Source organism: Mangifera indica, chromosome 6, assembly GCF_011075055.1.
Source record: "Mangifera indica cultivar Alphonso chromosome 6, CATAS_Mindica_2.1, whole genome shotgun sequence".
Taxonomy (NCBI): Eukaryota; Viridiplantae; Streptophyta; class Magnoliopsida; order Sapindales; family Anacardiaceae; genus Mangifera; species Mangifera indica.
In genome coordinates this window covers 8,665,800-8,681,736 of record NC_058142.1, presented here as the reverse complement: position 1 = coordinate 8,681,736, position 15,937 = coordinate 8,665,800, and the positions used below count along the sequence as shown (strand labels likewise).

The 15,937-nt window shown below is 35.0% G+C and overlaps 1 protein-coding gene across 1 annotated transcript in view; it reads right to left on the bottom strand.

The window, feature by feature from the left end:
• Nucleotides 1–1,486: 1,486 nt before the first annotated feature.
• LOC123219623 (midasin-like) overlaps nt 1,487–15,937 on the bottom strand; it is a 31,317-nt gene continuing 16,866 nt past the window's right edge. Inside the window, 36 exon segments of the mRNA XM_044641628.1 lie at nt 1,487–1,547; nt 2,614–2,641; nt 2,644–2,726; nt 2,844–2,923; nt 3,252–3,364; nt 3,442–3,517; nt 3,728–3,892; nt 3,985–4,115; nt 4,203–4,284; nt 4,783–4,905; nt 4,998–5,222; nt 5,312–5,416; nt 5,610–5,795; nt 5,895–6,074; nt 6,176–6,325; nt 7,827–7,940; nt 8,325–8,479; nt 8,597–8,726; nt 8,982–9,071; nt 9,155–9,296; nt 9,758–9,843; nt 9,945–10,030; nt 10,124–10,259; nt 10,517–10,765; nt 10,852–10,934; nt 11,029–11,106; nt 11,195–11,357; nt 11,452–12,966; nt 13,064–13,956; nt 14,061–14,268; nt 14,385–14,549; nt 14,668–14,733; nt 14,813–14,902; nt 15,036–15,136; nt 15,233–15,331; nt 15,638–15,785. Of these exon segments, the coding sequence (XP_044497563.1) occupies nt 1,487–1,547; nt 2,614–2,641; nt 2,644–2,726; nt 2,844–2,923; nt 3,252–3,364; nt 3,442–3,517; nt 3,728–3,892; nt 3,985–4,115; nt 4,203–4,284; nt 4,783–4,905; nt 4,998–5,222; nt 5,312–5,416; nt 5,610–5,795; nt 5,895–6,074; nt 6,176–6,325; nt 7,827–7,940; nt 8,325–8,479; nt 8,597–8,726; nt 8,982–9,071; nt 9,155–9,296; nt 9,758–9,843; nt 9,945–10,030; nt 10,124–10,259; nt 10,517–10,765; nt 10,852–10,934; nt 11,029–11,106; nt 11,195–11,357; nt 11,452–12,966; nt 13,064–13,956; nt 14,061–14,268; nt 14,385–14,549; nt 14,668–14,733; nt 14,813–14,902; nt 15,036–15,136; nt 15,233–15,331; nt 15,638–15,785 (6,585 nt within the window).

Here is a 15,937-nt window from a genome sequence, read left to right as displayed (position 1 = left end):
TCATTGAAGTTTTCATCTACTCTTATCACTGCTATCATTGAGTCAGGTAAACCAAACACATGTCTTGTTTCCTCATTACCCAAATGGGTTATTGATTTTGGTGTCATAGATCATATGACAGGTAACCCTAGTCTCTTTTCTGCTTTCCAGTCTCATGCATCTCCTTCTAGTGTTACTTCAACAGATGGATCAACATCACATGTTCTTGGTTCTGGCACTGTTGATCTAACTCCATTAATCTCTCTCATCTACCTTAAGTTTACCAAAATTTTCTTTCAATTTACTTTCTGTAAGTTAACTCACTCATGCCCTTAATTATTGTATCTCATTTTTCTCTGATCATTGTCTATTTCAAGATCTTACAAAGAAACAAATTATTGGTAAAGGACATGAATCTAGGGGTCTATACATCCTTGACATAGAAATACTAAGACCCATTGCTTGTTTCAATGTTTTAGCTCCATTCAAAGCACATTGTCAATTGGGACATCCTTCTCTACCTTTTTAAAGATGTTATGCCCTAAATTTCGTCATTTATTTTCATTAGAATGTGAATCGTGTCAGTTTGCCAAATATCATCGTCTGTCTTCAGGTTTTAGAATCAATAAATGAGCTAGTTTTCCTTTTGAACTAATTCATTTTGATGTTTGGGGTCCTTGTCCTGTTATGTGTAAAACTAGATTTAAGTATTTTATTACTTTCATTGATGATTATTCTCATATGACTTAGCTTTATTTAATGAAAAATCGTTCTGAAGTGTTTTCTCATTTTTGTGCCTTTTGTGCTAAAATAAAAACATAATTTAATGTTTCTATACAAACTTTACAAAGTGATAATGCTAAGGAATATTTTTTTGAATCCTTCCAGTCATACATGTTCAGAATGGCATGCTTCATCAGTCATCTTGTGCTGTCACACCATCTCAAAATAATGTAGCTAAGAGGAAAAATAGACATCTCTTTGAGACAATTTGAGCTCTCTTATTCCAAATGCACATTCCCAAACAATTTTGGGTTGATGCAATCTCCACAACCTGTTTTTTGATTAATCGCATGCGTTCATCTGTTCTTCAAGGTCAAACTCCTTATAGTGTTCTTTTTTCAAACAAAGTTTTGTTTCTTATTAAACCTAGAATATTTGGTAATACCTGTTTTGTTCGTGAAATTCGTCCATATGTCACAAAGTTAGATCCAAAATCATTAAAATATGTATTTCTAGGTACTCTCGTCTTCAAAAAGGTTATAAGTATTCTTGTCCTACTCTTAACCGATATCTTGTGTCAGCTGATGTTACCTTCTTGGAAATCACTCATTTCTTTTCCACCTCCCCTGTCTATTAGTTTAGAGGGAGGATAATGATTTGCCGGTAGATACTGTTACACCATCTAGTTCATTAGAGGTGTTTCCACCTAATCCTAATGGTTCTTCAGAGGTTTCTTCACATAATGATTGTACAACCTCTAGACTGCCTATTGCCAAGGTATATTTCAGACGTCAACAACCTTCAAATACATGTCTTGAACCAGTTTGTTAGAACCCACATGTACACTACACGCAAAAGGAAGGAAGGAACAAGAGTCAGTACAGATGGTAGCAGGGGAGTGAAGCAAGCAGAACAGTCAGCAATTATTTTGTTGCAAAGCCAATCTGAAGAAGAAAAGCTACGTGGCACAATATTGGAAGGGAGGCAATTGGCAAATGGAAAAAAGAAGTAGAAAAGGCAGCAGAGGAAAACGAGGGCAAGTAAAAAGCAGGAACAGAAGGTTGATAGGGAGAGTACAAGCTTCTCAAAAGCCTGTTGTAAGCTGAGTGCTTTTGGTCTTTTGCAGTGTAATTGCAGTTTGTTCTAGTTTGGTTACTGTAATCTCTGGGTTGTGATATTGTAATCTTTATCATGTAATAAAACTCTTTTGTAAACCTTATTTGAATACATATATGCAACTAGAATTTCATATTTATTGTATGTGTATACAATCCTGTGAATTATTTGGAATGTATTGTGTTTGTTATGTATGTTGTTGGGGAGAGTGTTGAGTGACTGTGAAGAGGAGGAGGCAAGACTACTGTAGATCTTTGATTAGGTCTTCATCATAGTCCTATTACCAAGCTTGAGGGTAGTGTTACAAAATATGTAAATCATGTATTACCATATAGGACTAGATTATAGAGATTTAAATATAGTAGGATTTGATTATAGAATCGTAATCATAGGAAATCAAATATTTTGTTTTCTTAATATAGGATTCTTAATTTGTATATATACGTGTATCGTTATAACAATGAATATGAACAAAAAAATAATTTTCCATTCAAACTTGTTCAAAAATAAACTTTAGTTTACAAGTGCACAACTCAATAAAAAAATATATAAAAAACCTAATAAGTGTAGCAGCTTCCCCGATCATCCAAATACATTTGAAAGAGCACACAAAACATGAATAATATTGTATTCACTCCTAAAACTAATATTTATGTTTATACGACTAAAAACTCCTATTGCTCTTTTTTCCAGTTTTTTTATTCTATTTTACAAGGTAAGAATGCTATTAAATTGTTTCCTGTTGTTAAGAAGCACAAAATACAAAAGCAAAATCCAGAAACTAGCATTACTTACCTGGAATAAGTTCCCAAGGATCTACCAACATGAATTGACCAAGAAAAGCAAAAAGAAGTTGGAGGCGTTTTCTAAATTCGCCAATGCTGGACGTTTGAATGAACTCCTCCAAACTGAAAGATCCATTTCATTTTGAGTTAAAGAAACAATTCCAAACTAACTACATTCATGAAACTGTTGTTAATCAAATTTGAATTAAACTTCAGACCACCAAATAGTTTAACACATGCCTTTGGACTGTAGATTGATCATATCCAGCAGCATCAGTGGGGGGCTGTTTATGAAGAACAGAAAATAGTGGAAACCATAACTGCAAGAAAATATACAAATGAAAAAGAATAGGAGAAAAATGAAATCCCAGACCTTATAGGCTCTCTGATCCATGCAATTAATATGGTCTATATGTGTAGCATATCTCTTTTGTATATATTATATCCCAAGATTAGCATTTTTGGTCTTGGGTAGAACAGGAATAGATGCAAGTTGTCGTGTGCATATTAGTAGTTTCATTATGGTATAGGCAAAATATACTGGTATTATAATCACTAATATCCCAAGGTCATACACAAATGAGAAAGTTTACTCTCAACATTCATTATTTCAGAAAGAACTATCATTTATCAGCCAAATTGATATACCTTCCCAGCATTACTCTCGCATTGATCTTGCACTTCATCAAGCAATGCCGGCCAAGACTCAAACTCCATCTTTTGCCATGAACATACCAGGGCAGCTATGGGTTCCATCAGCTCTGTAAGCCATAGTAGAACAAATTTTTATAAAATTTCAACAGTTTAAACAGCATAAAAGCGTTGGAAATTTACATACCAGAAAGAGGAAATTTTGTGCCACTTTCCAGTAATATCTGAGTCCTATTAAGCAGGATTTGCAATCCTGAGAGAGCCTTTACATAAAAATACAAAAATTTCAGTGTTTTGAAGAACATTAAATGTACAAATATTGGAGGAGCAAAAGTTTCTCTCATCATTCAGCTTCACAGTGCAAGCTACTAGACAAGTTGACCATCCTCTCCTTTTACACTTAATCTTTCTTTCCAAAACCATCATTAATAAAAAGAACCATGTAAAGAGGAGTAAATAGCTAGAGTCACTACCTTTGCAAGAGGAGTTGTGATAGGAATAGCCAACAGCGTTTGAACAACATCCAAGATCTTCTGCAGACCTGGGTGATCTTCCCATTCGCTCAGAAGTGTAAGAACCCGTTGTTGAAGAGATGTAAGTAATTTTACCATTTTTGTCATCACAGGAACATTTGACTCCTATACAAATGGTTATGGGAATAGAAAAAATAAAAATAAAAAGATGAAACAAAAAATAAAAGTAAAGCTGTATGATGATTAAGTTTGAAAACCTTGTAAAAATTGTATTTGCAAGCTAAGGGATTTGATGAAACAAATATCTGCTCGTGCTCCAAGCAAAGGCGCAATAAATGCTCAGGGGAAAGTTTGGCATCTAAATTGGAAGAACTTAGAGCCCCTAAACCTGTAAATGCAATGAGATGGTAACTATTATTCCTCAGATTAACAGTGGATTAATTATGTAATTTGAGAAAGCAAAAAGACAAATTACCTTTCAGCACTTCAACTCCCAATGCATAAGAGCTCGTGAAAGAATACAATCTGTCTGCATCAGATATTTTGAAAGTCCCAGGCTGGGGGAGGACAATTTTTTAGTATAAGAACATCACAAAGATCACCCAGAATACATGGATATTTACAAGACAGGCAACACACACACATACACAGAAAAAGACAGGAAGCAATTTTCCCCAAACCATGCAAATGTGTAGAGGATAACTACTAAAATTTTTAAAAATACAGCAAAATATGATGGTTATATTTTCCATTTAGTAGTCATGAGAGCTACTCCATAGAGCATATAATCAATAGACAGCCCAGTGATACATCATTTCAAAGAACTTATAAAACTAAAACATCTATAGTCAAACTCCTAAATTTCACCAAAACTAAAGCATCTACCACATAATAAAGACACTTGCCATAAAGAATGTGATGTCTGAGGCTTATTAATCATAATAAATGGAAAGAGACAGTACTGTAGATGGTGTTCACTGTAAAAAATTATCATAAAAAATTCTATCCTGAAATTAAGTCAACAGTGTAACAGGTAATTTTCAAAGATGACTTACTCTCAAGACAAGATCAGCAGATCCAAACAATTGATTGTGTGTTTGGACGATGTTGTTCAGGATAGATTCTTGCATAAGGTTCCATTCATCCTCCAAACTTTCAAATTCATCGTCAGCTTCCACCTGAATGCATTACAAATATGTTAAAACATGAAGCAGAATAACAACATTAAATTGAAAATATACAAGCATGAACAGTTTCCAAAAAGCATCACCTTTTCAGTCAATTCTTCTCCAGTAAGAAGCTCCTGCCATTCTGAAAAAGTTTCATTTGCAAACAACTTGCGTAGTGTTGATTTATCAACTTCAAAAACTCTATCAATTGTAAAGGCACGAGTTCTGAATTTGTATTGTTGAGAATCATGATCTTCCCTGGTTTTTACTTGGACTTTCATGTTCATCCAAATGCTTGCAAACTCACAGAAAATTTTATCCAACAACTGATCCAGAACATAAATTGAAATATTAGAAATAAATCCACTATAAGAACACATGAAATTCAACTCAACAAGAATAAAAGAAATCTAACCATGAAAGAGGCCTTATCCATAAGTTGAGAATTAGCTACAAAGTATGCAATACGAATAAGAGCATTATGATGAACAGAAGCTCTAAGCTGCAAGACAGAACCCTCCTACAATGGGAAAACATTCAAGGAGCAAAAAGAAAAAAATATATTTATTAGATGTTAAATCCCATCATCATAAAGAATGAGTTTATGGAAATTAGGAACACAAAAGACAACAAGAAAGTTGGCATTCCTAAAATGACAACTCGAAAGAACAATAATTATCATTATGAAGAAATTATTCAAGAAGATCAATTACTCTTGCAGTATTGACATCCCTTGAAGAAGTGACCAACTTCTCCAGCAAACTTATATCTCTTGCAAAGAGGTTTGAAGAAGAATCTACGTCAAAGAAATAATACTCAGGCACCCTGTTTTTGAGGTTCACTGTTACTGAATCAAATCCATAGCCTCTAGGAAATCTCATAAATGAATAAACCAAGTCCTGCCAGGCATAAGACAGCCATTTAAATCCAATAAATAAAACACAGATGCATATAAGTTAATTTCAAAACATTAAAACAAAATAAAAAAATAGATTTACCAAAATTCTATCCATACTGTCCTCCTTGATGCTGTCCAGAAATGCATTTTGCAAGGTGCTTGACATCACAACAGAAAAACCCAATTTCATTTCATAAATTGCAACTTGAACCGGTTGAGCTATATCTACAAACTCAGCATAATCCTCTGACAGTCGGTTGATAAAACAGGATGCAGTTTCCTAGGAAATCAAAATAGATAACAATTTGGAAAGTACAAGGTTCTAAACAATCAAAAACATTCAACAAAGACAAATCAGAGGCAACAAATAAAGATAAGTACCTGCCAGTTGCACACTTGCTCAATAGCCTGTTGAAGGTCCATGACTGCAATATTATGCACCAAATTCATGGAGGAATTAACAAGTTCAAGAAACTCGTCACATTCTTTTTTCAATGCCTTGAACTTCAAAGGATCGGGGCGATATACAATCTTCATGCAAGAAGAAATTCTTTCAATTAGGTACACAGGAAAGACAACGAAGCAATTATAAACACATTAATCCACCAAAGGCAAAGACAAAAGAATGATGTACCAACATAAATATAACAAATGGGTATAGAACATAGTCACCAACCATAAGGGAAAAGAGTGGTTTGTTGCAAATGGGTATACACTATAAAATTTAAAGAAGGTGAAAGTTTGGAAAGTTATTAAACAAAGCTGTTGCAAAGAGGTTTACACAAACTTATGGAGTAGATTCTCAAGAGACTTTTGCACCTATGGCAAAAATAAACACTGTGAGAATCCTCATATCACTTGCTACTCAATTTGATTGGGATCTACAACAATTTGATGTGAAGAATGCATTTCCTCATGGAGATTTGAAAGAAGAAATGTACATGGAGATACCACTAATATTTGATGGAAATAACAAGTTAGACAAAGTATGCAAGCTCTAGAAAGCATTATAAAGATTGAAACCGTCCACATGGAGATACCACTAAGATTTTATGGAAATAAGAAGTTTGAAAAAGTATAAAAGCTCTGGAAAGCGTTATATTGATTAAATTAGTCCCCTTGTGACTTTCACATACACAACTAGACAGTGCATATGCTTTGAGTGTAGTAAGTCAGGTCATGCATGCTCAAAGAAGAAGCACTTTCAAGCTGTTGAGAAAAGCATTTGATACCTAAAGTCTACACCTAGGAAAGGAATCTTGTTTAAAAAAGGACTATAGAAAGATACACTGATGCAAATTATGTTGCATTTCTAACTGATAGGATATCTACAGTTGGATATCATACTTATACTGCAGAGAATCTAATCACTTGAAGAAGAAAAAAAAAAAACAGTGTAGCCCGATCAAGTGTAGAAGCAGTATTTCAAGCTATGGGTATGAAATTTGTGAACTTTTATAGTTCAAAATAATCCTAAATGACCAATAGATCAGAGTGAGTAGTTCGATGAAGTTATTTTGTAATAGCAAGTCAACCATTAGTATAGCACGTAATCCAATTCAACACGATAGAACCAAGCATATTGAGATTAACTGACACTTCATCAAAGAAAGACTAGAAAATGAGTTTATCACAACTCCTTATGTGTCATCAACAAACCAGTTGGCTGAAGTATCGACTAAAAGAGTTGCCAGCTCCAAGGTTTAAAGAGATAACTGACTGGAAAACATCCACTCACCAACTTGATGGAGACTGTTGAAATAACTAATATCTCTCATTAGCATCCGAAGAATATCTCCTATCATTATAGAGAATATCTCCTATTTATTCCCTAAAATATCTCTGACTATTATAGAGAATATCTCCCATTTATATGTATATATTGCATAAATATTTTTTCTATTATTTAAAAATAGGCTCACTACTATATATTGTACTGCACAGTTTACCTATCAATGAAATCAAGTAAAATAGTTTCATTTTTTCCAACAAAAAGCTTATTTTACATAAACTAAAGTCAATATTTCCAAACCTTTCTTTGTAGTCTCTTATACTCAGCTTCAAGCTTTTGTAGTGCAACTGCTCTTTTTTTATCAGCTGCTCTTGAAGATGACCAACCAGCTAGATACTCACATTCTTGTCGTACCTAGAAATAGTCAAATAGAGGAAGTTGGCTTAAAACTACAAAAAGAAGGAAACTTGTGACAACAAGGAATGGGGTCATCCAATTGAAACTGAATTTTCAATACATTCATCAAAGCAGGGCATAGTACCATGTACAAAGAGGCACACCTCAAAAGTCTCTAGTATAAAGCTTGAGGCAAACTGACAACTTACTAATAATAAGTAATAAATAGCCAAAAGTGCAGCAGATGAAAAGAGTGAGAGGATATAAAATTTGAGAGCACAAAATATACTACTGAGATAACAGTTGAAGGAAAAAAAACACTAAACATTGATCACAACATCAGCATTACATACAACAATTAAATTGATCATGAAATGGAACAACGTAAGTCAAGAAGGGAACCTTAATTTCAAGTTTGAGCAATGATATCTTCTCTTCCAGCTGTGAACACTTCCAAGAGTATTTCATGGCAGGATCCAAAACATCACAGCCGATCAAGAGATGAAAACGTAATGCCCCAATCCTTAACCATGCATAACCAAGATTGGAGTGGAAAGCTAAAACCATAGAATAAATTACAAGATAAAGAGTTAATTTTAAATAAGCAAGAAACGGAAAAAAGAAATATTGTCATACATCCAAGAACTCATAAGAGCATAAGCAAAGAGACATACCATCACCAGTGGAAAAGCAGTGTAGAAAGAGTTCTCTAAGTAGTGGCTCAATAAACAATCGCACCAAAGACTTCAACCTTTGATGGCTTGAAGATGCAATAAGTGAGCTCAATTGATAAATTTTATCTTGCTGCCAAAGAGTCAGATTTATTTAAAATGAAGACCAAATAGAACTATGATAAATTAAGGGTCAGTAAGGTGCTATAAATGTGATGTATTCTTATGCAAGATATGAGCTAAAACTTTATCAATATGTGGAAATGCAGATTCCACTGAAGAATATCTAAACTGGAATTGCATAAAAAATTAAAAATCAAAATCTCACCCTTGGGCAACAATTAGAGTTATTTTTCCAAAGAAATATAATTTAGAAAAATAATTATACCGTAACAGTGTTCTTCTCAAAGGCACAAAGCATGGAGTTGATTTCACCAAATGCATCAGCATCAAATGAATTTTTGTGTGCGTATACAATCTGGAATCATCATATCGTTAGATTTTAAATTATAGAATCACTAAATACACTAGAATTTATTTATAAAAAAAAATATATAATACCTGATGGAAAAGCGAACAAGCAACAGATAAGAGAGAAGTAGTTAATTTTTTTTTACGTGGAGGACTTTGCCAGAGATTTCGAGAAGCCACTTTGAGCTTCAAAGAGTACACAGTATAATCTTTGATGGCAAATATGCTTTGCCTGTATTTAGTCCAACAAAATAAAAGTTAAGAATGTATTCCTTTATAATTTATGACAATCTAGATACATAAGAAACATCTATCAAAAGATTCAGCTCATTTACATTTGTTTTATGAAACATACTTTGGGACAATAAAGCACCATGACACAGAAATATCTCATTTTTACCCTCTCACAGTAAAAAGGATTCTAATTTTTATGTATCATTATATACCCCACCCAAAAAAAAAGTTATTTTATCTTAAAGCTTGGTGCAAGGTCTCATCCAATATCATTGTCATATTGAAACCAAGGCCATGGATATACCAATAGACTGCATATGAAACTCAACATAAGACAGTGCACCTTCACATATATATGCATTGAGTTATGCATCTAAATATCCATTTATGTCTCATTTAATTAGAAAAATGAATGAAAAAGATCATGAATGACTAACATAGTATGAGTAATTATCTTACAGAATCTGAGAGACAACCGCTGTTTTCACTGGCTGGACAAGCGGAGCAGGAAGAGGAAGATCATGTTTGCCGATTTTCGCAAAGTTCTACATGTCAAAAACCATATCAAAAACAAAATCTTTTAAATTTAACAATCACATTTTGCTGACAACATAAAGTGCTAAAAAACTGAGTTCACTATGCTAACCATTAATGCAGCAGGATTATAACTCCACAAAAATGAATGCCACCAAAACCACATCTCAAGAACAAAACTGGCAACTTTCACATTCACTGTAACTCAAAAGAAACAGATCATTAGCATGTCTATAAATGTTCATGAGTTAAAATATTTTATACAGGGATCATTTTAACAAGTACACCAACCTGCATCCACTAATGTCCAAGCATCTAGCATCCACAGGAGTTTTTGATGTGGTACAAAAGCTTGAGGTGGTCTTCTTGAACAAGTCAATGAATATTTCAAAGCAGACTCCAGAAGACCAGATACATTACCCAGTTCCTGTGGTTGAGGATCGGCAAACAGATCAAAACTTGCATATGAAAAAGACATCAGAGAATCTACAACAGAAAATATTAAGCAAGAAAAATGTGCATGGAACTTGCAAGATAACCACAATCCGATACTCCATATACACACTGAGTGGAACAGTTGAACAACTTATTAATCAGGCAATTTGCACAAAAAGATGCAGTGAAAGAGTGTATCAATAACAAGAAAAACCATAATAAAGCACAGAACGAAGTGACTGATCTTACTAGCTGCATTTCTTTGTGATCAACTATAGGGATCTGTGATAACTCTTCAAGTAAATTTAAATCCAGGAACCAGCTTGAGCTATCATTTATAGGAAGCGACTCCAACCAACTGTCAAAGCCAAGCTTCTGATGCAATATTTCAGGATCAAAAAGACAGCAAGAAATTACACTCGCATCAAGTGTCGCACGCTCAGGTCCCAATTGTTCCCCCAGTTTGCGTTTTTCATATTCAAACCTCTTTACAAGCATCTGAAAGAAACCAAACTACACCTGGTGAATATCCCACATGGACTGTGCAGATGAAAGTAAAATTTAGAAACATCAAGGGTAATGACCTGATAAATCTCCTCCAACTTTTGGGCAATATTTTCATCATACTCATCAGATTTGCATGCTATATGTGATGACATACTCACACCTAGAAGTATGAACACAAGTCAAAACTAAAGAAACCTATAATTGAAATCATACAGTAAGCACATCAAAAAAATATCACAACGATAAAACCATACCTTGCAATGCCAATAAGCGGAGTTCAGGATTGGAAGAAGCAACAACATCAAGACGGTCACTCAATGTTGCAATATCTTCTACATTATACCCACCAGATGATTAAAACACAAAAATTACAGCTTTTAGTTTCCATTCTATCTCAGAATCAGAATATTATGAGCATACCTTGCTTTTTCCACAAAAGTTCACAGAAACTTAAAAGCTGATGCTGTTGATGATATAACTTAGAAGACCGAGGCAAAAATGGATGACCACCATGAACCCATAGTAAAGACCTTTGTGATTGAAAATGCCAAGAAGAAAATTTACCCAGGTTCTTGCCCTCCATCTATACAGAAAGAAAGAAAAACTTGATATGTTACTCACATTACAAGAAACAAATTCGAAGACATGGGTAGTATAGCATATCATGGTGAGAATACCAGGACAATGTCAACTTCTCTCGGACAAAAGTTGTGCAACTTGGTAACATTCTTCATCAAAGATCGCCAAGAAATCAGCAAACAATCAACCTGAGAAGAGGTAACACCACTCCAAAATAGTATGTGATTTTCAAGAAGATCAGTGTAAAATTGTATCAGCTTATCAAATGAAGGAGAATTGACAACCGTTTTCAGGACTGAGTTCTCCAAATTTCTTAGAGATTTCAAAAATGGTTGGAAATAACAAGTTTCATCAGTGTAGTCATGCTCACTCTCTGCGTTCCACTGCTGATAACTAAGCCTCAGAAGGTCAACACAGTTAATTGCGTTATGGAGATGGTTACTCTGCACCTTTGACATATCACTTGATGCGGTTAATTCAACTAGCTCCATGGAAAGCACTGGAAGTGGATGAGAACCTAAATTGACTAGATGATCTGATGTAAGCTCCTTGTGGAAGTGAAATATATCTTTCCAGATTTGATCCTCCAGCTCCTTCTGGAGTGAAGCCAGGAAAAAATTGAAAAATGGGCAGCAGGGCTTCAATTGAGAATTAAACCAGCTAAACCAGAGAATATGCAACGGAAAGTCACTTTCTGTCACTTGTTCAATAGCCCAGTTCGCAGCAAATAACAACATTTTGTTAACCAAATTTGAGTTAAATCCTATCTTCCCACCACTGGACACTGTCCCATTTGAAACCATAGGAAACATTATTCCCTGAAGATTCTTCATGTTTATCAAGTATGTCACTGCACTGTCACTGGAAGACAAAGCTTGATCCAAAGAACTATCATTCCAATGATTTTGTACTTCACAAGATGCATACTGAGCCCCCAGGAACTCCAAATACATACAGTTCTGTTTGACAGATGCCTCTTTTGAATACCATACCAAGTCTCTTAAATTCAAAGGCATTGGCCATCCTCCAGGCAAACACAAAGAACATCCCAATGATGAATCAGTTTCAGACAATTCAATGATTGACAAAAATGTGTTCTTGGCATGGCTAATTATATTTTCTCCTTCAGCCTCACCTAAAGAAGAAAGATAAGTATGCTCCCAACTTATTTGGAGGCTCCACAGAGCCTGATTGCCATTCACAATAAGCTGCTGAAATAATTGAACCCACCGTGCTAACTCTAGATTTGTGATCCGTTTATAAAATTGCAAACCTTTAAGAATAGCATAGACATGCGCTTTAGCCATTGACTCAACCAACTTGGTAGAAGGAATACCGGAAAGAGCAACAAATTTCTTTGCATCATTCAGCTCACTATCCTCAAAGGTGAAGCCTTTTTCTTCATCAAATAGCCAATATGGAGGCATCATATATATCTCAACACCTCTATTTCGCATTGCCCTGGACAGTTCACCATGGCTTGGATTAATTGTGAGAAACATTCGAAAATTGGGGTGCGGATGGAGAACCACCGGTTTTCCATCAACAGTCCCACACTCATTGATTGTAATAGAACCACTGGGCTCCACCAAAGAGTTGATTCTATCAAGAACCTAGAAATGAAAAAGCAAATCAGATAATGCTCAGATAATTGGTGCAAACAGGATTTAAGAAGATAAAGGCTAAGAGTTTTAAAAACATTTCACATACCGTTGGATTACAAAGATTTGCATTCTCTAGAACTATCCATTCTCCATTTTCCATGGCCTTTATCAGTAACCCTGTAACCCATTCAAATTTAGCAGAATATGAAATCGGCTGCTTATCTTGCAGCTTCAATATTGTCTTCATTGCACTATCCAGGTCTTTACTTGACCAAGAAAGAGGTAAAACATTATTCTCAAGTTCCAATCTCAGTTTTTCAACAGTCTCAACCAATAAACAAAGAGAGTTTCCAATTCTCTTCCAAGTCTCCGTATATGTGGAAGGTGAACTCGAAATGAGAGTAAAATCCACACAAGATAAGAAAGCAAGCCACCGAGAGATAAAATCCTTTTTTTGACTAACAATTGCATTCACTGAGGACTCCAGTTGCAAACTGCAATATTCATTAACATACCGCTCAACTTGAGCAACAACCATTCGAAAATTGCGTAAGGCGTTGTATTGCTCAAAGCATCCAAGTAATTCAGATATGTCAGTTGCAGAAGAGAGATTTAATTCATTTAGTACATTTCCTGTTAGCTGAGCTAGCATTCTTATCAATGAAGTCTTTCCAGAAGATGGTGGGCCAACCAGAATGCATAACCATTGCTGTTTTACACAATGTGCAGCAGCTTGCAAGCTGTGACGAATACCTGGCAGAATTTTCAGCTGACTACAAGAAACTTTAGACAACTGATTATAATTTCTTCTAATAGTTGTGTTCCCCACAATTAAGTCTCTAGCATTGAGCTGCACTCTTGGATAAGGATTTATAAATGGCTTCATCCCAAATACATCTTCATACAACCGAAGAACTTCTCTACGGTCACCAGCAGTGCGCATTCTTTGAACGTAGAGTATATCCAGAAAGAAATTGGCTTCCATCTTTTGAGGTGCACCTAAGTTTAAAACCATATCTATGAGTTAAACCACAAATATATGCTAAATAATAGAACATATTGGAAACATGATAGTAATTTGCAAGAAAGAAAAACAAGCCCACCTTGTATAATCTGACACGACCTAATCACATCACGAAGATTAAACTCCCAGGGTGACCCATCCTGAGCAAAATTGCGATATACCGTGGTCTCTTCATATAACTGCTTATTGAATAAAATCAGCTTTGAAAGCACAGACCTTGGGATTGATGGATATAGTGAACTACAGATGAAAACATAGTCCTCCTCCACCAACTCATCCACATATACCTGAAACCAAACACAGAGAAAAAAATACAATGATGACTTGCATTAATGCCAGGTTAATAATTTAGTTTCTTGCATGTTGTAAATTCATAGCTGCAATGACAATCTGATAAACAAACCTTAATGAAACGATTGAGAAAGGACCTTGGGAGGCCTTTTCTACCACCACCCTGATAAGAAGGATTTTGACATGCAAAAACTCTGAATGACTGTGGACACCTAAAAGTAAGACCTAGCTCTGGAATGAAGACCTCACCACGATGATCCAAAATAGCATTCAAACCCTAATATGAATAACAATTAATTGCTGCCATCAACATGTAACACAAAGACAAACTAATAAAAACAAGTAATAGCAACAGATATAAAATAAAAACGCTTAATGAGGTTTAAAAGCAATGCCTCTAAGACAGATTGTGGAGCAAGATTAAGCTCATCTAGCAACACCCAACAACCCTCCTTTATAGCCTGCCAAGAAGAATGCAAGCATTTCAGAATACATCGCAAATGAACTAAACACAAAAGCTTTTAGGTAATATGTCTTAACCTGCAGTAAGATTCCATCAGACCATGCAAATTTCATTCCTTCATCACTCTCAACAGGCAAGTCTGACCCCAACAAATCCATTATGTCAGTCTGCAACCAAAGCACAATCACATTCATGTCCATTGAGAAGTTATAAGGTTGCAACCAAAGCACAATCACAAAGGAAATGATGACACCAAAGGACAGAGAACAAACAGAGCAGAAACAAACAGAAAACACAAACCTGCTCAGATAGGTTTATGCGTACAACTTTATGCCCAGAATATTTGCCCAAAGCAACAATTAGACTTGTTTTCCCAACACCTGGACTGCCTTCAAGTAAAACTGCAAAATACGAGATGATCAGAGATGTAAAATAGCAGGAAGATCAAAGACACATCAGGGGAGTTCGGGAGGTCATCAGCAATAAAAGAGACAAACCAGGCTTCGAAACTTGCATAGCTCGCAATACCCGCAATGCATTTCTACGCGTAGTAGGTGCTAAAAATTCAAAACCTCCAATCTCAGCGTTTTCATGACCTGCAGATATAACCCACAAATTGTCAAGGAATTATAATTACAAGAGTAGAAATCTTTAGAGGACAAGTTTTCAAATAGTGTTTTGCACAGATATTAAATGGAACTACCACAAATAGTTAGCTCATTTGAGATTAAATAATAAAAATTGAAAAAATATGGTCAAGGAAAGAGAAGAATATCAACAGCATCATATTTGTTACTTTGTCCAAGATAGCAACCAGCAACTTCAAATTAATAGTCACCACTACATTGCAACTAGTTCTGTCGCCATAGCAAGTTACTGCTAAAAATGATTCAAAATATCACCTTTTTCAATGTAAAAGGGATCAATCCCAAAGACATTGTCACATTGCATATCGTCACTGTGTGATTTATCAACACTTGTACCAATATCACCCCAACCATAAGTTTCCATAGTTGACAATTTAGCTGAAAGCACATTGTTATCTTCCACCTATTGTAACAGAAAAGAAATCACTGCCTCATATATACTATAAAAATTCAAATAACATAAGAAAAAGTTTCCAATATGTGCACTCAAAGATAAATAATAACAGTGTCACAGTAAAAACTTGCGTAAGAGCACAGACAGATGGCTTAAGGTTT